This window comes from Muscardinus avellanarius (assembly GCF_963383645.1).
Source record: "Muscardinus avellanarius genome assembly, chromosome: 11".
NCBI lineage: Eukaryota > Metazoa > Chordata > Mammalia > Rodentia > Gliridae > Muscardinus > Muscardinus avellanarius.
In genome coordinates, this window is record NC_137797.1 from 98,385,988 (window position 1) to 98,407,299 (window position 21,312).

General features: G+C 47.8%; 1 protein-coding gene across 1 annotated transcript in view; it reads left to right on the forward strand.

Annotated features, from left to right (window-relative positions):
• The window catches only part of NTF3 (neurotrophin 3), a gene marked incomplete at both ends in the record, with an annotated part of 78,716 nt that extends 62,612 nt beyond the window's left edge, over window positions 1-16,104 (forward strand). Inside the window, one exon of the mRNA XM_080706444.1 lies at window positions 15,310-16,104. Coding sequence (XP_080562570.1) covers window positions 15,310-16,104 — 795 coding nt within the window. The remainder of the gene's footprint in view (window positions 1-15,309) is intronic.
• Between the last annotated feature and the right edge of the window lie 5,208 nt (window positions 16,105-21,312).

Below are 21,312 nucleotides of genomic sequence, written 5' to 3' on the forward strand. Positions count from 1 at the left end.
GACTTCCATGTTCTTCAGGGTTCCGGCTTCAAGCAGTTGGTTGTGCTTCAGTAACGAGCCTAGAGATCCATTTAGATCCATTTAGATCCGTCATCCAGGAATTTACGCGGAACCTTCTGCTCACTGTAATGAAATGCTTTATTGACACTGGAGGTCAACACTGCTAATCTCCAGTCGTTCCTCCAGCTGTGGGCGATTGCTTGACACCCCAACACTTAGCTTAGGACAACAACCATGTTATCATTTCTCTTGACTGTGCAGGTCAGTAATCTGGGTAGGTCTGAGCTGGGTGATTGCCGCGCCAGATGCCCTTGACAGAGCTCACTTGGTGACATTCAGCGGGCCAGTGGGCTCTGGGTTATCCAGTCGGCTTCACTTGTGAGACCAGGGCCCCAGCAGGGTGGCTGGAAGGCTGGGCTTTTCTGGGCCCGTCCAGGGGACCCTCTCCAGCACAGTGGCCTCTGGAACCTTAGATGACTCGTGCTGCAGCTCAGGGCTCCAAGAACAAGGCTGAAGCCTCGGGATCTTTTATGGCCTAGCTGTGGAAGTGACGTAACATTGCTTCTGCTATACTCTACTGATCAAAACAGTGTTGAGTCCACCCTGATACAAAGGAAGGGGCATAATGCCATTGCTACATGGGAGAAGCTGTCAAAAACAGGCAGCCATGTTTTAAACTAGCAACATCAACATACATGTGCATAATATCTGATGCCAGTGTGATTTCTGGTAGACTTTTTATTCTTTATTTGGAGGGCGATACGAGGGATTTTTTTTTTTAATGAGGACATTCTACCTCTAAAGCTACACCCTTGGCCTTTTATTTTACTTATTTATTTTTAAATTTTGAAACAGGGGCTCACTAAATTACTAAAGGGCTTTCTAAGTGGCTGAGGCCGGATTTGAACCTGTGATCCTCCTGTCTCAGCTTCCCAAGTACTAGGATAGATAGCCATAAGCCACCATGCCCGGCTCTGGTAGACTTTCCTATGAGAAGTCTGACCACATTTGCTGTCTGGTCTATCAAGAGAGGTCCTTGTTTGTGCGTGAACCTCCTCTCTTGAGTTTCCAGAGGTGTCTCCTGAGGCCAGCACCCTGCGGCCACCCTGTACCACATTGTGCTTGAAAAGCTGTGTAACAATTGCCAGCGCACGGCCTTCCTCAAGCACAATGAGAGTTTCCTGGAGTGGCAAGAAGCCCTTTGAAAACAGTGACATTTTCAAACACCTCGGAGGATGCCAGTCTAGAGGACTTTGAGATGCAGGGGAATCGAAGGGACCAAAAACCACCAAATTGGAGATGAAGTCCTCCAGAGTAGTGAGAGGTTACAGGGAAGGAAGAAAAAAACACCTTCTTGATGCCTGTCAATGTCATAGGCGATGCTACCCGAATACCTCTGCAAGGAAGAAGAATAGAGATGGGAATAGGGGATGGAAAGAAAAATGGGAAGGTCCCACCTTCATAGGCTACCTCCTAGTCTGGAAGAGGCTGCTGGGGCCCCAGCCCAGCCTTCTCGAGTGCAGCCTTCAACATCCCTGCCCTCCTGGCAGATGTGCAGAGCTGCTCATCCCCGTGCTCCTCACCGGGCTGTTCCATGTGCAGCTCCAGATGAGCAGCCTCGGGCTGGTTCTCTAGAAAGCTGGGTTCTAGTTTTTTTCTCTTCCACGAAGTCCTTGTTTCATTTTGGCAAGTCCCTTTCCTCTCCATTTCCTCTCCCTGGTGCAAGAATCCTAGAGAGCCAAGTGTGGTAGCATCTGCCTGCAATCCCAGGATTTAGGAGACTGAGACGGGAGGATCACAGGTTCAAGGCCAGCCTCCACAACTTAGTGGGGCTCTCAGAAACCTAGGGACACCCTGCTTTAAAACAAAATAAATAAGAAGGGTAGAAAATGTAGTGTGGAGGTAGAACCCCAAGGTTCAACCCCTGGTACCACAGAGAGAGAGAGAGAGAGAGAGAGAGAGGAGAGAGAGAGAGAGAGAGAGAGAGAGAGAGAGAGAGAGAGAGAGAAAAAGAAGAAGAAGAAGAAGAAGAAGAAGAAGAAGAAGAAGAAGAAGAAGAAGAAGAAGAAGGGGAGGAGGAGAGGGGGGAGAGAGAGAGAGGAAGAAGAAGAAGAAGAAGAAGAAGAAGAAGAAGAAGAAGAAGAAGAAGAAGAGGAAGGGGAGGGGGAGGGGGAGGGGGAGGGGGAGAGGGGAGAGGGGAGAGGGGAGAGGGGAGAGGGGAGAGGGGAGAGAGGAGAGAGAGAGAAGAGAATTCTAGAGGATTAAGATACCAGGTCCTGGCTCCATAGCTCCAAAGGCACACAGACAGAGAGGACCAGAAATTGAGAGTGCTGATATAGCTCATTTCAACTGGTGAAAAATGACTCAGAGTTGGCTTAGGGTGATAGACGCAGAGGTATTTATTTCAGCTAGAGAGAGCCTTTGAAAGTACTTTAGTTCAACAACTCATAACCTAGGCTCTATTGGCCTTGTATGGAATCTTTAGGGAACCCTGAATTTTTTTTTTTGCAAAAAAAATTTCTTTATATGCATTTGTGTGTTTTTTAGAAGAAAGTTTTTTTTTTGTTTTTTTTTTTTTTTTTAATCTTGGATCACATTCTAAAATAGATCCGTGACCCAAAAACAAGTCTACCAGGCATTATGTTATGTGATTCTTAACTAAGAGTAATCAGGTCTCCCCAGAAGGCAGTTAGGAAACTGTAGGATTTTTTTTCTTTTGATTGTCACATAACTGGGGGCATGATTGTTATTCAGTATGTGGGAGCCTGAGTTGCTTATAGACAAGACACAACTGAACAGTGAAGACCTGTGCCGTAGCACCCATGTTGGAGAACTGCCAGTGAGAAGTGAGACGCCATGATAACCAGTGATTCTCCTGTAGGCACAAAGCTGGTTTGTGGTAGCGTTGGTTTTATTAACAAGTCTAAGCAGGAGTTGTGCCAAGAGTCCGCATTAGTTTGGTCCCCCTCGTCAACCACAGATACGCTGTGATCTATAAACACCAGAAATCCTTTCACCTTCAAAACTCCAGCCATGTTTTAAAAAGAATCCCCAGGTTCTTGGTCTTCTTTGCCATCAATAAGGAAACAGGAAAGAAATATTTTTTAATTATTTTTGGTGGTACTGGGAGTGGAACCCAGGGGCTTTTCTACCTCCAGGCTATACTCCCAGACTTATTTTATATTTTATTTGGAAACAGGGAATCACTAAGTTGCTGAGAGCCTCACTAAGTAGCTGAGGCTGGCTTCGAACCTGTGTGATCCTCCTGTCTCAGCCTCACAAGTGCTGGGATTACAAACGTGCGCCACCACGCCCAGCTAAATGAAAGGAATATTTTAAATATGAGAAAGGAAGGCTTAAAGAAAGGAGCCCACTAGCCGCATGCACAGTAGATCCGCTTTTCAGCCGCAGTGTATCAGTGATGCCAGCCGGAGGTGGTAGAATGCTCCCTTTACATTTCAGGGGACCCGCCCTGAATGTCTCTTTCTCGAACAAAGGAAAAAAGCATTGATTCCAGCATGGTGCTCACTGCCTAGCACGCCGCAAGAAGTGACAGGTGCCTTGGACTGGGAACGAATTGGGAGCTATTGTGCAATACTGGCTAAAAGTTAGGGCTGTGGGGTCCACACAGATGGACTGGAATTCTGGCTCTGCTTCTCCATTGATGTCTGATCTTGGGCAAAATTGCTTAATCCCCCTGAGCCTCAGTTTCCTCAGATGCAAAGTGGGGATAATAATCATATCTGTGAAGATTAATTGAGATAATCCATGTTAAGTGTTCCGCAAATTCTCGCATATGGTGAGGCTCAGTAAACGTTCGCCGTTGTTAAAAGGGACCATTATGACTTGTGTCTGTGATTAGAGACAGCTTTGGGTTCAGAGTGTTTATGCCAAAATTGCTTTCGAAGGACAAGCTCCGGGTTGGTTTTTAGTCTTTCCCCGCTGCCCAGAAAGTCACTCGACTGCCTGGGATTGGAGTCACAGTGTTTATTAAGTGCCTGCCACGCACTTCAGTTTGGGTTAAAGATGTGTTTTCTTCCTGTGTGCACATCTCAGCATCACTACATGAGTGGGTGAGAACAGACTTAGAAAATCACAAAATAAGCCAGGGTGCGTGCCTGTAATCCCAGTACTTGGGAGGTTGAGACAGGAGGATCCCAGGTTCAAGACTAGCCTAGGCAACGTAGCAAGACCCTGTTTCAAATTAAAAAATAAAAAAGGGCTGGGGATACAGTTTGGAGGCAGAATGCCCCTGGGTTCAATCAAAAGAGAGGAAGAGAGAGAGAGAGATAGAAGAAAGAAAGAAATAGGAGGGAGGGAGGGAGGGAAGAAGAGAGGAAGGAAGGAAGGAAGGAAGGAAGGAAGGAAGGAAGGAAGGAAGGAAGGAAAACTCTCAAAAACTAAAAGGCAGGAGCCAGGTGTGGTGATGCATGCTTGTAATCCCAGCATTTGGGAGGCTGAGACAGGAGGATCGCAGTTCAGTAACAGCCTCAGCTATTTAGTGAAGCCCTTTGCAACTCAGTGAGACCCTGTTTAAAAATAAAGAATAAAAAATAGGGCTGGGGGTGTATCTTGGAGGTAGAATGCCCCTGGGTTCTATCCCTGGTTTCGCAGAAAATAAAATGGAAGGAAGGAAGGAAGGGAGGGAGGGAGGGAGGGAGGAGAGAGAAACCAAACAGTTCTCTCTTCTGCCTCAGTTTCCCAGTCTGTAAACGTGCTCAGGGCAATGGTTGGCCATGCTGAGTGGAGGGAGAGACCCCAGCACAGTGAAAGATAGCTTTGGTCTCCATGGTTTTCAGACAGTGTGTCCCCTTGGAGAAGGCATCTCGACAAACACCTCATCCTCGTGGAAGGATGCTGACCATGAGTGAGTGGGCAGTGCAGGGCTGTATTGACACAGGCCTGATGCCGAGCTCAGGGAAGAAGACTGCCATCGGACCACACGTTTTGCAGCCAAGTCTTCTTGCAGCCAAACCAGTATGGTTTGTTGATCTACTGCCATGGTTGATGCACAGAACAGGGGCCGGGCACTGCCAAGCCAGCTGTGGTCTTGGTTTGGGAGAGGCCACCAGAGTGTGCATTGAATGGAAGCCATGCATTTTCTTACCTTCTCACTCTCAAGATAAAGCTAGTGTCTTCATCCTGCCAGTTTGAGACCCTTTCTTGGCTGGGAAGACCAGTTAGATATTTCAGCATCAACAGCATTGTCATTAGTATTTATTATAATTACTAATAATCAATTACTCAGCAGCCCCTACCTGTGATAGTATCACTTGCAGACATGTAGCTTCTTGCAGGCAAGGTACATGCTTGACACAGACACCCAACTCAAACAAGAGTCATACATATAAAGTACAAATGTTGATCCGGGTGTCATTCCAGTACTTGGGAGGCTGAGACAGGAGGATCGCAGTTCGCGGGCAGTCTCAGCTAGTGAGGTCCTTTGCAACTCAGTGAGATCCTGTTTCAAAATAATGAATAAAAAATAGGGCATGGGCATGGTTGCACAAGCTTGTAATCCCTGCGCTTGGGAGGCTGAGGCAGGAGGATCTCACAGGTTTGAAGCCAGACTCAGCTACTAAGTGAGGCTCTCAGCAACTTAGTGAGACCCTGTTTCCAAATAAAATATAAAATAGATCTGGGAGAGCCGGGTGTGGTGGTGCACCATGTAATCCCTGCACTTGGGAGGCTGAGACAGGAGGATTGCACAAGTTCAAAGCCAGCCTCAGCTACTTAGTGAGGAGGCTCTCAGCAACTTAGTGAGACCCTGTTTCCAAATAAAAAATATAAAATAGGTCTGGGAATATAGCCCAGAGGTAGAAAAACCCCTGGGTTCCACCCCAGTACCACAAAAAAAAAAAAAAAAAAAAAGGGCTGGGGCTGGGGATGTAGCTTGGAGGCAGAAAAAAGGTTGACTTGAGGCAGCTGACTTTCTTACACTAAAGTTATTCTTTAATACCTATTGTATCCACCAGTCTGTGTATATGGAACGCCCTTCCCTTGAGTGTTTTCACACTTCGATAGTGGAGTTAACCCAGATACAAAACAAAATACTCCCCAAATTGTCTCAGAAGTGTGCATGCACGTTTCTACCACTCTGAATCTTGTCATGATGTGTAATTACAATGCACCAATAAAAGTATCTTTAAAAGAAGAAGAAAAGCCGGGCGTGGTGGCGCACACTTGAATCCCAGCATTCGGGAGGCTGAGACAGGAGAATCCAGGTTCGAGGCCAGCCTCAGCTACTTAGTGAAGCCCTCTGCAACTCAGTGAGACCCTGTTTTAAAATAAAGAATAAAAAATAGGGCAGGGGTGTAGCTTGGAGGTAGAAAGCCCCTGGGTTTCATCCCCAGGGAGGAGGAGGAGAAGGAGAAGAAGGAGAAAAAGGAGGAAGAGAAGAAGAGGAGGAGGAAGAGGAGGAGGAGGAGGAAAAAGAAGAAGAAGGAGGAGGAGGAGGAGGAGGAGGAGGAGAAGAAGAAGAAGAAGAAGAAGAAGAAGAAGAAGAAGAAGAAGAAGAAGAAGAAGAAGAAGAAGAAGAAGAAGGCGGCCCAGAGGGGAAAAAAAGAAAAAAACAGAACAATATGAAAATATCCTGATTATAATCCACCCATCCTCATCATGAAGAGTGGCATACTTGTGTGTGTGTGTGTGTGTGTGTGTGTGTGTGTGTGTGTGCGCGCGTGCACGCACGCATGTGCATGTATATATGTGTGTACAAGCTCATGCATGGAAGCCTGTGTGCACAGCGGTATGAATGCCTAAAAGAAATCAAACTAAATTTACTAAGTAATGCCATCATGGCCAGTAACTGGGTAGACTCGGATTTTCTCTGCCATTTCTTCCTCGTCCACCTTCTGGCTATGAAATAGGAGTTAGTGGTCTGCAAAGGATAAAGTAAATCCGAGTTTCCCGGGGCTGGTGTTGACATACCAAGCTCCTTTCAGATCTCTCCGCCAAGGTGGGCTAAGCCAGCGGGCTCCTTGGCCTGGGGGGTGGGTGCACCGGCTTCCTCCTCAGAGCTGCGGGCCCAAGCTGTTTTGACAAGTCCGTACCTTCCATCTCTCACTGCCTTGGGGCCAGAGGAGGATGTGCTTTGAACGATGCAAAATTCCTCTTCCAGCAGCTGTGCAGAGCAGGCTCGTCTCTTTCCAGCTCTGTCTCAGGCATGCAGCTTTCTTTGGGGATATCGGCTCCTCGTCTAGTCAGGGGTCTCGGCTCAATGTCTGGCCTCCAGGAGGGGCCAGTTGTAGTATTTTCTTTGTAAGAGAGGCGACTCAACCTTCTGAGGCTCTCTTTTACTTTCCTCGTACATGCCATCTTTGTTGACCCCGTGCCTGGGTCAGCTGGAGAAGCAGCCTTGTGTGAAACTTGAGGATCTTGTTTGCTTTCTGACCTTAGACCCAGAGTTGACCATGTTCATTAGTGTCTGAACCCCGAGTTTTTTGTTTGTTTGCTTGCTTGCTTGTTTGATTTTGCAGCACTGGAGATGGAACCCAGGGACATTCTTTCTCCAAGATACACCCTCAGCCCTATTTTTTTTTTTTTTTATTCTTTATATTGAAACAAGGTCTCACTAAGTTGCAGGAGGCCTCACTAAGTACCTGAGGCTGGTCACAAACCTGCGATCCTCCTGTCTCAGCCTCCCAAGTACTGGGATTACAAGCGGGCACCACCGAACCCTGAGATTTAACAAAGGGAAACCCTGTAGAATGGAGGATTTTCCGGGATCAGATAGGAATCCACATCCCTGGCTCTGCCTTCACCTGTTTGCTGCAGACCCACCCAGCGTTCAGAGATTCTCAAGTGAGCTCTCACCAAAGAAAGGCAGAAGGCATGGCCGGTTGCTTCTGACGACCTGTGACTTCAGAGCGTGCCCGCCGCAGCTCTGGCAGCAGTTCCCAGTGTCTACTCTCTGATAGTGCCTCTGCTCTTTGCTCTCTCGGTTGGAATCTTTTGTGCTTCATGAGACAGAAAGTGTCAGCGTGACCTCCTCTTTCCAGAGGTGTGTAAAGAGGTAAGGAGATGAACTCAGAGGTAGAGGGGCAGGAAGAAGGCTCTGTGGAAACCGCGCAGCCCCGAGCATGTGCGTTCATGTCTCCTTGGCTCTTTGCAGCAATAGCAAGGCGCTCCCTCCTTTCACCCTTTTATGAGCTGAGCGCTCCCCTCCCTTGTTGGTTTTGGACCCCCCTGCCCCGGCCCCCAGTGAGTTGACCCACGTATTTCCAATTTAAATCGAGCCACAATATTTCCAGGTTGCCAACCCCCATGGGTGTCAGAGCCTAACTGGTCTCTTCTCACCGGCGTTGACCGACCCTTCCCTTTGGGCATCACCTGGGCATTTTAATTAATCAGACATCATTTCCTTTGGAATCATTAATAAAGACATTAACCGAAGCCAGAGGCTCCTCCAGGCTCGCGCGTCTCCCAGTTCTCAGTCTTGTGGCGGGTCGGAACATCTTCCTGGAGCCCCGTTGGCCAATGTGGAGGCCACGGGACCCGTGGTCAGGACAGAGCCCACGTGACCTGATGTTGCAATTAAGATTTGGGACGCCAGCTGAGCCCGTCTTTCCTATGGCCCTCGTTTAATATTTCCCCCACATTCCTTTCCTTTGGGTCATTCTAATTTAAATCTATCGCTTCCCCACCTCTCTCCCTTTCCACTCCCTGAGCTAGATATTAAGGTTATCTGGCAGGATGTAGTCTTTGGAACTCTTAGCATTAGTCAGAGACCGTGTCCTAGCCACGGAAATTCTCTGGAGAATTAGGCCCTTCTGGACACAGCTGGACAGTGTCCTCTTTAACCCCAGACCGACAGCACAGTTGCCTCCAGAGGACGCGGCTGTAGCAGAAATAATGAAATATCTTGGTTAGCATATTCAAAAATTTGGAAGAATTAAAGGCCGAGTCCTCTGAGGAAAGCAAAACACAGCCTCTCTGCCTTCTTGCTTGGTCACCCAGAGTTTCAGGATTGGCCAGGAACCCAGGACATGAATTGGTACGTCCAGTGCCATGGTGTCCCGGACAGCGTGTGACCTTGGTGACCGCCAGAGGATCTGGATTTGGAGAGCTTCAGGCCCAGGGGGGGCAGGGGTCAACTCGATCTTGTTTATTTCCACAAACAATGCTTCATAATGAATACAGCAAGGAGAAAACAAAAAAGCGGCGGCCTCAAAGGGTTCTGCCCAGGGTTCCAGCCTCTTGGGGTGGCACTCAACCCCTAGAAATAAATTCTCTTGAAGGAGAGTAGGGATGACAAAGAGCATACTATTATATAGGTAAGAACATGAACCCTAGTGCCAGCCTGTAATCAAATATATTTGCCAGGCTCATAGCCTGGCTCTGCTAATAGCGAGTTATTTCACCTTCCTGTGCCTCAGTTTAACCACCCGCAATGGGACATGTAAAAATACCAACCTCAAGCCAGGTGTGGTAGCGCACACTTGTAATCCCAGTGCTTGGGAGGCTGAGACAGGAGGATCGCGGTTGGAGGACAGCCTCAGCTACTTAGTGAGGCTCTCCGCCACTTAGTGAGACCCTGCTTCAAAATAAAGAATAAAAAATTGGGCTGGGGGGTATAACTCGAAGGTAGAATACCCCTACCTTCAATCTCCAGGACCACGAAATATATACCAGTCTCAGTTAGGTAGTGATCAGGATTGAGGATTTCGTGTACATCAACATATGACCCCTGGGGCTTTTATTCTTGATAAAATAAAAAGTTTGTCATTTTGTGGTCAGGAGTATGCTCCTGTGGGAGGGACGCTAGTCCTGGACAGGTGAATCGGAACCCGAAGGGTGCAGCCCCATCTCAGCGTGCGGCAGGACAGACGCAGGTTCCCGTGGGCTCAGATCCTGTGCCACTCTCTTCCGTTTCCCGTTCCACTTCAGCTGCTGCCTGGATACCCAGAAACCCTCTGTGTGTGTTGTAAACGGAGCCAAAAAGGAGGAATCAGAAATTGCTCTCTTTTGAGTATTTTGAGGGATGGTGAAACCTTGTAGGAATGTTGCTCCAGGGACTGAGAAAACACCATATGTGGGAAAGTATTTCTAAGCAAGGAAAATAGCATGTGCACGTTGGTGGGGAGCTTGGAAAAGTCTGACAGGGGGAATGGGCACCAGGGAGAGTGTAGGAAAGAGGTTTTACTGAGGTCTTTAACAGGTCTTTTTCTAATTATAGCCAAGAAGAGCCTGGGGACCATGGCCTGCTTCAGAGCCAGGGCCTGTATTTTCTTTGGGAAAAGAAGGCAGAGTTGATTGGCTTCCAAAACCAGGCTTGGCAGGGGCTCCTGCGGGATCTTAGGCCAGTAAGCAGTGCCGTGGGTAGGTTTTGGTCATCGCAGGCATTCATTCAGTGAGCAGACTTGGAGACTCTGCACGTGTCCAGCCCCGCGCTGCGCATCAGAGATGTGTGGAGGAAAAAGATAATGCTTTTCATCTACATCCTGGTAATACTAACACAGTAGGGCATTGCTTACATGGGGCGGGGGGTTGCAGAACTGTGAACTCTAGAGAAGTCACTTTAAGCAGAAACATCTATTGCTGTGCCTTTCTTGGGTCCAGCTGATACCGACTTCCTGTTTTCATCCCTGCTCCAGGAAGTAGTCCCTGGGGTACAAATTTCCCCCCAGGATATGGGGTGGGGAATAAAGATCCTGGTGACCAAAAAGGAACCAGATAGCAGACTCAGCCTTTCCTCTTTCCCAGAATGTTCAGAAACACCATTTCACACATTCCTGTACTTGCTTTCTTAATTTTCTTATTCTCTTACTTCCAAATCAGGATACTTTTTTTCTTCTCCCACAACCAGTGTGGCTGATCTGAGATCCGAGCCCTTACGAGCAATGGCAAGCGAGGCATGATGTCACAGGTCTATAATCCCAGTGCTTGGGAGACTGAGAAAGGAGGACTGCAGGTTCAAGGCCAGCGTCGGCAACTTGGCGAGACCATCAGTAACTTTGCAAGACCCTGTTCTAAAATTAAAAAAAAAGAACTAAAAAAAAGACGGGACTGGAGGAGTATTGCTCAGATATAGAATGCCCTTGGGTTCAATCTCTAGTATCAGTGGGGAAAAAAAAAAAAACAGAAACAAACAAACAAAAGATGAGCACTGAAGAATGGCATCTGAGAGAAATCCTTGTAGAGACCGTACTGGTGCGGATTGCTGTGAGCCAGATGTAGAGAAAGGAATTCTCCAGATGCATGGCCCTTGTCTGCATGCGTGCGGCAAGGTCAGGTGTGCAGCCCCTCCTGTTGCCACAGAAAACTCAGGTTCACATCCCACTAACGTTTCTAGCGTACTTGCTTGTGTGCAGTGCTGTTCAAAATGCTCCTGTAGAGTTTATCGTTTACCCCTCACAATAACCCGAATACACACAAGCCACCCGGTTTTGGTTGAGCCTAAGAACCAGGTGTTCCCCATCATTCTCTGCCATTAATGAGAAATCTGACTTCACCACCACTCCGCCAGGCCTCAGTTTCCTTGCCTGGAAGACTGAGGAGGTCATCTAACACCCTTTCCAATTTGAAACTTGTGCATTTGGGGGAGCTGTATCAGCAACATCCTTGGGCTCTCTTTCTTTCCATGACATAAAAAGTCTAAGAGCAGACCATCAAAATGGAGAGCCTGCGTGGTTTTGATGCAGCCTTGCAAGTAGTTTAGAAACTACCAGCCTGTACATGATCTGTTCCCACTGCTTACTGCAAAGGATCGGGGCCAGGCTTCGGATGTGATGCTAAGAAATGGTGTGGGTAAAGGAATGGGTGGGGACCACACTCACCTGGTGCTATGAGGGATGTGAGACCAGCCACAACGGCCATCTGGGGAACAGGCCAAGAGAACGCAAGGGCGACGTAGTTGACACTTTTGAGGATCTGGAGGAGCTTCACAGAAATGTCAGCTTAGGAACCAGGCGCTGAAGAATGGGTAGAATTTCAACAGGAGAGTGTGTGGGGTTAGAGCATGGGTGTGTGAGCTCGGTCCTAGGACAACGATAAGGAGGAGTCGGGGCCAGCGTGTGAAGAACCCCTCTCACTTCGTGTGTCTCTCCTCTTCTTTAAATGGCAGCTTTGGTTTTCTTCATCATTAAAATTGCTGTAGAGCCGGGCGTGGTGGCGCACACTTGTAATCCCAGTACTTGGGAGGCTGAGACGGGAGGATTGCAGGTTCGTAGCCAGCCTCAGCTACTTAATGAGACCCTGTTTCAAAAGAAGGAATAAAAAATCGGGCTGGGAGTGTAGCTTGGAGGTAGAATGCCCCCCGGGTTCCATCCCCAGTACTGCAGCAACAACAACAACCAAAAAGAAATTTAAAAAAAAAAAGAAAGAAAAAAATTGCTGTAGTTTGGGTGCATAATGTTCTCGAAAGACACACATGTTAGAAATATGACCCCCAGCTTGGCGCTAATGGGGGATGGTAGAGCCTTTAAAGGTGGTTTCCAGTGGGGGAGGGTTAGTGGTGGGGCCCCAGAAAGGGATTGTGAGATCCTGGCCTCTTCCTTTATCTTTTTATCTCCGGCCATGAATGGTTTGTTCTACCATGTGCTGCTCCCATGTTGTACTATCTCAGGCCCAAAGCAACAGGGCCAAACCTCATGGACCGAAGCCTCTAAAACTGCGAGCCCAAGGAAACCTTTTCTCTTCCCTAGTTGATTATCTTGGGTATTCATTATAGTCACTGAAAGCTGGCTAACACAAAAATGAGAGCATAAGATTCGATAATCCTTCTTATGTGGTTTTTCTAATAATCTTTAGTTCCATTTTCAAGTTACCATCTACAAAGACTCATCTCTTTTTATCTGAAGTCCATCAGCACCCTCCAACATTTTTCCTATGAACTTGCCCTTCTGATTACCTTACTAACCTGTGGTCAACTCTTATATTACCTGGAACCCCACACCACCGTCTTTGATTTGTTTTCCCATGAGAAGATATCCTGCAATTTTTCATCTTACAGTGCCTAGGCTTTGGGAAGACTGAATAATGTTTCTTGATAGACTCTGAGTCCCACATGACTTTATTGCAGCTGTATTATTGGGGGGGGGTGATTCTCAAATGCATGTTTTTGTGATGTTCAAATTTTGCTTGAAGGAAATGTCACTTCTCTGCAGCATGGAAGAGATATTAATTATCCTGTGGGAAACATTTTTCCTGGGATAATACAATTCCTAGTGCAATCTCCAGGGGTGGGTAGCCATGCTGGAATCCTTCTCTTAGCTTTGACCTTGAAGAAGTCATTTGTCCAGAGAGTGGTTCCCAGGGAAGAAAGACAGATCCCCTTATCACAGCGTCAGGCCAAGAGCCAGGGGAAGAAGTTCAAGCTTAGTGCCTGCCATGTGGTCGGCCCTTGGGGATGAGAGCGCAAACAGTACTGGAGACAAGACAGGGGAAGAGGCTCTGTGTGTGTGTGTGTGTGTGTGTGTGTGTGAGAGAGAGAGAGAGAGAGAGAGAGAGAGAGAGAGAGAGTGTGTGTGTGTGTGTGTGTGTGTGTGTGTCCTGGGAGCAGGCTCAGACATTGGTGCTGGGAAGCAGGATGGCTTTTTTTTTTAAATTTTTATGTCTTTTTAGTTTACTTCCTCTCTATTTCCCCCCCTGGATTCTGTGGAGTCTTTCTGAACCTGCCCAAGGTGAACCAAGGGAAGGGCTTCTATTTTCCATGTTTAGACAGAACATTAAAGAGGAAACGACGTGTTCCCTGGGGACCAGTGAGGCGCCAATTAAAGAATGATCACCTCCAGGGAGGCGATAGGAAGCAGGCTCCAGGTTGGCATCGCTGGCCTGGCCACCCCCTCTACCTGAGAGCCTCCTTCTAGTGCTCACCCTCGGAAAACTCTGGGCTCGGCTCCAGGGAGGGAGAGACGAGCCAGGAAGGGACCTGGGGCTCGGCGTCGAAACTCCACAGGGACCCAACAGAAGCCACGCATCGAGGTTCCACTATGGCAACAGAACGAGAGCGCTGATCGATTCAAGTGCCACTTAAGGAGGGAGTCGAATTAGAAATAGAACGCTGAAACAAACATTTTGTCATGGAATCTTAAGAAAAAAAACCCACAGGAGGAAGAAAAAAAAGAGCCAACCGTGACTCTTGCTAGCTCAGGGCAAGGCTGGGCTGTTCACTTGAGCTGGGTTTTGCAGATCCTCCATCTTCTGCAGGTAGTGCTTTTGCACAGAGGCTCCCTGGAGGCTGATCGGATCGTCTGGGTAGCCTGGGGATGCATGTCCAGCTGAGAACTCAGCTCGGTAGAGCACCCTCAAACTCAGGCCCCCGTGTAGTGTGGGTAGTAGCCCAGCACGTTTATTTGCAAAGGCAGAACAGACTTCACCAGATTCAGCCTCACCAGGATGAGCCTGGCTCTGATATCACAAGACAGGGGCAACCGACCCCAGTCCCCAGCTTTAGCGTACGCCTTTGAATGACCTCGAGGGCCGGGGTCAGGAAGTAACAGAATCCTGCTTCTTGAGATGATTACGAGACTCCGCTGCTGATACCGGGATGCCACTGTACATCTGCATTTCTCGGGTTTAAAGTCTTCAAAGTTTGCCAACTTAGAGTGGACGATGTGTCTTTCCAAGCTCATGGTTTGGTGTTTGTTTGCTTAGGGTTTTTGTGGTACTGGGGACTGAACTCAAGGGCTACCCCTCCAGCCCTTTTATTTATTTGTTTGTTTATTTATTTATTTTATGTGGGACTAGGTATGGAACCCAGGGGCATTTTATCTCTAAGCTATACCCCTAGTCCTATTTTATTTTTTTATTTGGAAACAAGGTCTCACTGAGTTGCAGAGGGCCTCACAAAATAGCTGAGGCTGGCCATGAACCTGGGATCCTCCTGCCTCAGTCTCCCACGTACTGGGATCACAGACGAGCACCACCACGCCTGACTTTATTTTTTATTTTGAAACAGGATCTCGCTAAGTTGCTAAGGCTGGTCTCGATCCTGCAATCTTCCTGTCTCAGCCTCCCAAGTACCGGGATGCCAGGTGTGTGCCGCCACACCTGGCTCAAGGGATATTTGAAGAATTTTAGGACCTGGTCCACACATCCCAGAATGTGCAGTATAGTTTAGACATCAAATTCAAATGCAGTTGGTGCTTTCTGTCTAGGAAAAGGGGCAGCATCTGGGGTGGTTTCTTCATACTCCTCAGGTGTGGGGGAAAGAACTAGCCCCTTCGCAGTGTCCAGAGAGGAATTCTGTTGCTTATGGGTGATGGTGGTGCGCTCCCTCTCGCACCCACCCAGGGTTTCTTTCTCAGCCTCGGGTGGCTGGTGCCAGCCTGCCTCAGCCTACTGCTAACCCCTGTGTTTCCTTTTCAGCTCTTACAGGTGAACAAGGTGATGTCCATCTTGTTGTATGTGATATTTCTCGCTTATCTTCGTGGCATCCAAGGTAACAACATGGACCAAAGGAGTTTGCCGGAAGATTCGCTCAATTCTCTGATTATTAAGCTGATCCAGGCAGATATTTTGAAAAACAAGCTCTCCAAGCAGGTGGTGGATGTGAAGGAAAATTACCAGAGCCCCCTGCCCAAAGCAGAGGCCCCCCAAGAGCCGGAGCAGGGAGAGCCCACCCGCTCAGAATTCCAGCCCATGATCGCCACCGACACGGAACTGCTGCGGCAACAGAGACGCTACAATTCCCCCCGGGTCCTGCTGAGTGACAGCACCCCTTTGGAGCCCCCTCCGTTGTATCTCATGGAGGATTATGTGGGCAACCCGGTGGCGGCCAACAGAACATCACGGCGGAAACGGTACGCAGAGCACAAGAGTCACCGAGGGGAGTACTCGGTGTGTGACAGTGAGAGCCTGTGGGTGACCGACAAGTCGTCAGCCATCGACATTCGAGGACACCAGGTCACGGTGCTGGGGGAGATCAAAACCGGCAACTCTCCCGTCAAACAATATTTTTACGAAACGAGATGTAAAGAAGCCAGGCCGGTCAAAAACGGTTGCAGGGGCATCGACGATAAACACTGGAACTCGCAGTGCAAAACCTCCCAAACCTACGTCCGGGCACTGACTTCAGAAAACAACAAACTCATAGGCTGGCGCTGGATCCGAATAGACACTTCCTGCGTGTGCGCGTTGTCTAGAAAAATCGGAAGAACATGAATCGGCATCTCTCCCCGTATATAAATTATTACTTTAAATTATATGATATGCATGTAGCATATAAATGTTTATATTGTTTTTATATATTATAAGTTGACCTTTATTTATTAAACTTCAGCAACCCTACAGTATATAAGCTTTTTTTTCTCAATAAAGTCAATGTGCTTGCCTTCCCTAGGCCTCTCCCATCTGTTAACCTTGTTTTGTGATTCGGCTCGCTCGTAGGTAGGAGCCGCCCTGTAAAATCTGTGTACACCAGTATTTTGCATTCAGTATTGCCAAAGCCATGGCTGTCGTTTTAGTAAACTTGTTAAAATCAGATGATGTCAGAGTTGTGTGTAAACACGGGGATATCCCCCTTCTGGAATATTCCTTGTTGGATTAATTCATTAAAGGAACTCTTATGCCTTCGCTGACAACTCCGCCCCATAGCTCTGAGCGCAGCGTTTCGTCCTGGCCGGCAAGCACGTTATCAGGTCCGTACTCGCCTCTCTTCTCTCTTGGTCTTGCCAATTACTCGCCTCTCTTCTCTCTTGGTCTTGCCAATTAAGAGTTATAACTTGTGCCAATGACAACCAACGTGGCAATTTTTATTTTGGAAGTTTCTTTTCAGCATATTTGTTCTTTGGGGCAGGGGGGTGTTTGAAGGTTGGATTTTTTTCTTTTTTTCTTTTTGGCTTTGGTTTTGTTTTGCTTTTGGTAAGCGGTTTCCATCCTTTTAGGCACATAGAAAAAAAAATTTCTATTTGTAACCATAATTTCTTTTTCCTTTTTTTCTGCGGTGCTGGGGATGGGACTGTAACAGAATAATTATATAGCTATCCAGAAGCAAACTGAAATGGCTCATGAATAATCTACACACAGAAAATAAATTTACTCATTATGGATTCCCTTGCCCACAGCATCCCCCGCTGGCCCAGCGGCCCCTCCTCCAGCCACGTGAGTGGTTGGAAAGTGCCTGGGTTTTTAAATTAGACCCAGATTCAAGTTTGGGTTCCTCTCCTGTGAGCTCGGCAAGGTTTTTTTTGTTTTTGTTGTTGTTGTTTTGTGGTACTGGGGTTCCTGGAAGCCCTTCTACCTCCGGGCTACACTCCCAGACCTAATTTATATTTTTTTATTTGGAAACAGGGTCTCTTAAGCCAGCGAGGCTGGCTCTGAACCAGCGCAATCCTCCTGTCTCCACCTCCCAAGCGTGGGGATTACAAGCGTGCGCCACCGCGCCCGGCTCCTCAAGGTTTTGAAGGCTCTCTGATCCTGGGTTTCCTGGGATCAGGATGAGGATCCTGGCCTAACTCCCAGGAAGCCTGATGTGCTGGTTAGTACCCGCTGTGAGCGGTCTAGAATGGAGGAGGCTTTTGAGGGTTCCTCGCTCCTTTCCTTCCTGATCTGAAGATCAACCAGGTCCAGTTCTCAGGTCATCATAGAGAAATGACTGGTGGATCTTTTTCTCAGCTTCTATTGACAACGTAGCACCCCCCCCCCCCCCGCAGCAAGCTAGAGGATGCTGCAGCTGGGGGCATCTGTGGGGCTGGAGTCTGGACATACATTTATTTATTTATTTATTTGTTTATTTGTTTATTTATTTATTTATTTTTGTGGTACTGGGGATGGAACCCAGGGGCATTCAACCTACAAGCTACACACCCAGCCCTATCTTTTACTCTTTTTATTTTGAAACAGGGTCTCGCTGAGCTGCAAAGGGTCTCACTAAGTAGTTGAGGCTGGCCACGAACTGCCATCCTCCTGTCTCAGCCTCCCAAATTCTGGGATTACAAGCCTGTGCCACCATGCCCAACTGAGTCTGGACATTTATAGCCAGCACTGCAGGATCGTGGAAAGTAGTTTCTGAGTACAAGGGCCTAAAAATGGAGGGTCAAGGCTCTGGCTGACAGTAGATTCTGGGAAGTTGGGAACAACCTGTTAAAAATTTGCAAGACAGATTGCCTAGGTCTTGCCATCTTAGGGTCCTCTTAAACTTCCGCTCTAAAAGAACTGTATAAAGAATCTGAGCTGGGTGTGGTGGCACACATTTGCAGTCCCAGCATTTGAGAGGCTGAGATGAGGATTACGGTTCTCGGACAGCCTCCTCTAATTAGTGAGACCCTTTGCAACTCAGTGAGACCCTGTTTCAAAATAAAGAATAAAAAAATAGAGCTGGGGTATAGCTCGGCAGTAGAATGCCCCTGAGTTTCATCCTCAGTTCCACAAAATAAAATTTCAAAAAATCTGGCTGCAGGAGAAGATGGGCTTGGCTGACAGAAGCCCCAGGCCCTAGCCTTGGAAGACAAGGGCCCCAAAGAGCAGGGCCAAGTCCTGGGCCCTGTCTTGAAAACAAGGAGTTTGCAAACATGTCAAGAGCAACTCTGGAGCAGCATCCTTCTAGGAAAAGTACAGCTCTAAGGAGACCGTGGACCTGGAAAAGATGGAGATATCCTAGAAAGCAGCTCCTACCTGCAGGCTGGGCAAGGAAGCATCTTTCGGCTCCATTTCAGTGACTGTACTAGTGCTAAGAGGGCATTCCAGGGCTGCCAAAGTCAACATGTTAGCTTCTGGACCCAGAGGAAAGCCTTCCTCATGGTGGAAAAAGGCCTTTTTCCATCCAAAGTACACAATTGCCATTTTGACAGGCTGAAAGAGAAACCCATCTCTGAGGTAGGAGGGCCTTGGAGGGTGGGTGGGTGGATCCAGATCAATTCCACCCTCTCTTTGATCTGAGCTTAGTGCTTAGTTTCTTGTTAGTACCTCGTCAACTAGAGAGAGGTTGTTAAAGGTTATTATAGTGTGAACAACTTGACTGGGTAAGAGAAAGCGGACTCTGGGCCAGCTTTGTTGTCAAAAGCTGCCTGGCCTTGGACGAGTCCTTTGTCTCTAATGTAGGCATCATGAGACTCAACTGAAGAGAGAGAGCGCCTGGACCAGGTGGTCCTCACTTCCCTAGAGAATGCAGGGCTGAGAAGCCCATTGAGGGGCCCCTTTCTGCCTGCGCTTGTGTCCCTGCGATTCCTCCCACTTACAGACCGAACTTAAGCAAGTGACTCTCTGTGCCATTGTTTACTGGTCCGTAAAATAGGCATGTACCTGATTTATATGATTGTTTTGGAATGTAATAAAATCATCTTTTTTCTGGTACATAAAATCTCCCCCTTAAATGTTGTTGATGATGATGCTGATGATTGGCTTTTGGAAGGGTTACAGGATCCCTCCTTTTGGAATTCTGGTGGCGAGATTTCCAAGTTCTACTGTAGAAGATTTATCCTAATTAAAGTGCACCTATCACATACCTCATGGATGATGGACCTTAAGGTAGCATTTGCCCATGTTTCTCTGCAGATCTCTAACTAAACTACTGCCACAGCCATAGTAATGGGCTTATAATCCTTCTCCACTGACACACCAGGAAAGGTATTCTAATCCTTCCATGCTGTGAAATTTAATATTTTGCTTGCAGTTATGCCTAGTGCTTTTCTTAAGTGTGTGTGTGTGTGTGTGTGTGTGTGTGTGTGTTGGTTGTACAAATGTATGGTGCAGCTTTGTTCTTGTTCTCTCATCTCTCTCTCTCTCTCTCTCTCTCTCTCTCTCTCTCTCTCTCTCTCCCTCCCTCCCTCCCTCCCTCCCTCCCTCTCTCCCTATCTCTCTTCCAATTTCAACAATGCTCTGTCCAGGTTGGTGTTGATTTTTTTATTGTTTGGCATTTTTGAAGATTTCCCCCCACTCCCTTTCCTGTGTGTAAGGGCATGTGTATCCATGCTGTGCTTTAGAGTTCGTTTAGTCAACGTAGACGCCCTCCTCTGGGGCTGGAAGAGACCATCTGCATTTATTTTATCACCTTCGAACATGTGTGCAGGAATGGAGTCTGTGCAGTCAGTTTATGGCCACTGGAGACTTGTCTGGCTTCACTAGGAAGATGCATCCCCCAGCATCCTTCAATCTCTGATTGCCCCGGGTGTGCACAGCCAATGCCAGGTCCTTGGCCATGCCTGGATTTGCCTCAACCAGGGTGCCGTGAAACTGGAAACAGCCAACCATTTGCAACAGCCATGCCTCCCTCTGCAGCCCTGGCCCAAGGGCCTTACACTTGCTCTGATCCACAAACCCAGGATCAGCCACAGTCACTGAAGTCTGAGTCAGCTGGAACCTTCTCCAGCAGAGTCTTCTTCCTCAAGATGCCAAGTCCAAGGAGACCCAATTCCTTAGTATGCCCTCCTCGAGTTATAGTGGGCTGGAGCGGAGGAGACTCAAAAGGCACATGTATTTCACAAGTTGAAATGCAAATGCTTCTATTTTGACTCAACCCCTAGGTTTCTCTTTGGTTCCGCATGGAGGTTGGCCCAGCTTAGAAGAATAAAACCACAGAACAGGTCAGGGGTCAGGGGTCAGAGGTCGGGGTGGGGAGAGCAAGGAGACAGAGACAGCGAATGGTCCAGAGACCTCAAGAGCATTTTCTTGGAAGAACTGACTGCCACTGATGAGTTTGGGTTGAATTGTTGTAGTGTTCAGTAAAGACATCGTTGATTACATTACAGAAGTCTGCATAGCAAAGGAAACATTTGTTTATTGGGAACTTGTGCGACACAGCCTAATGGGTTCAGTGGCCCTTCACATGGAGATGTGTAGCTGAGCGGGTGTGCACGCATGTGTGTGCATAGCTGCTTTGATATTCTAACCATTGATGTATTGCATTTTTTCAAGAAAAGGTAATGCTTGAGAAGGAATGCTCCTGAACACAAGTTTAACCTTAAGGAGACCAAACCAATAGGCAGCTGGGGAGCATATGGAAAACAAACATGCTTGAGGTAGATAACGGGCCGGTCAGGGTGGAAAATTTACAAACAGAAGACATCAGGGAGCATCTGCCAGCCAAAACAGAAGGAGTTGGGATTGTGGGCCTTCTAATCCGGTAAGTATTTCTCCCCCTTCTTCCAGCCATGTTATAAAGACCTGGCCACCAAACTCAGAAGAAACGTTTATATTTTCTTATGGTTTCGGGTTTAGTCCATGTGAGGCTGGGGACCAGGGATTTCAGGGCATGGTGTCAGGAAGCGGAGGGAGAGCACACGGGCTATTCATGGAGAATAGAAGCAAGAGATAACAAAGGAAGGAGGACTCATATATAATCTCCAAGGCTGCAATCCCCAGCCACCACCTCCTTCAGCAACACCCTGCCAGCCTACTGAGTGCCACCCAGGTAAACCATTACGGTGCCTTTTC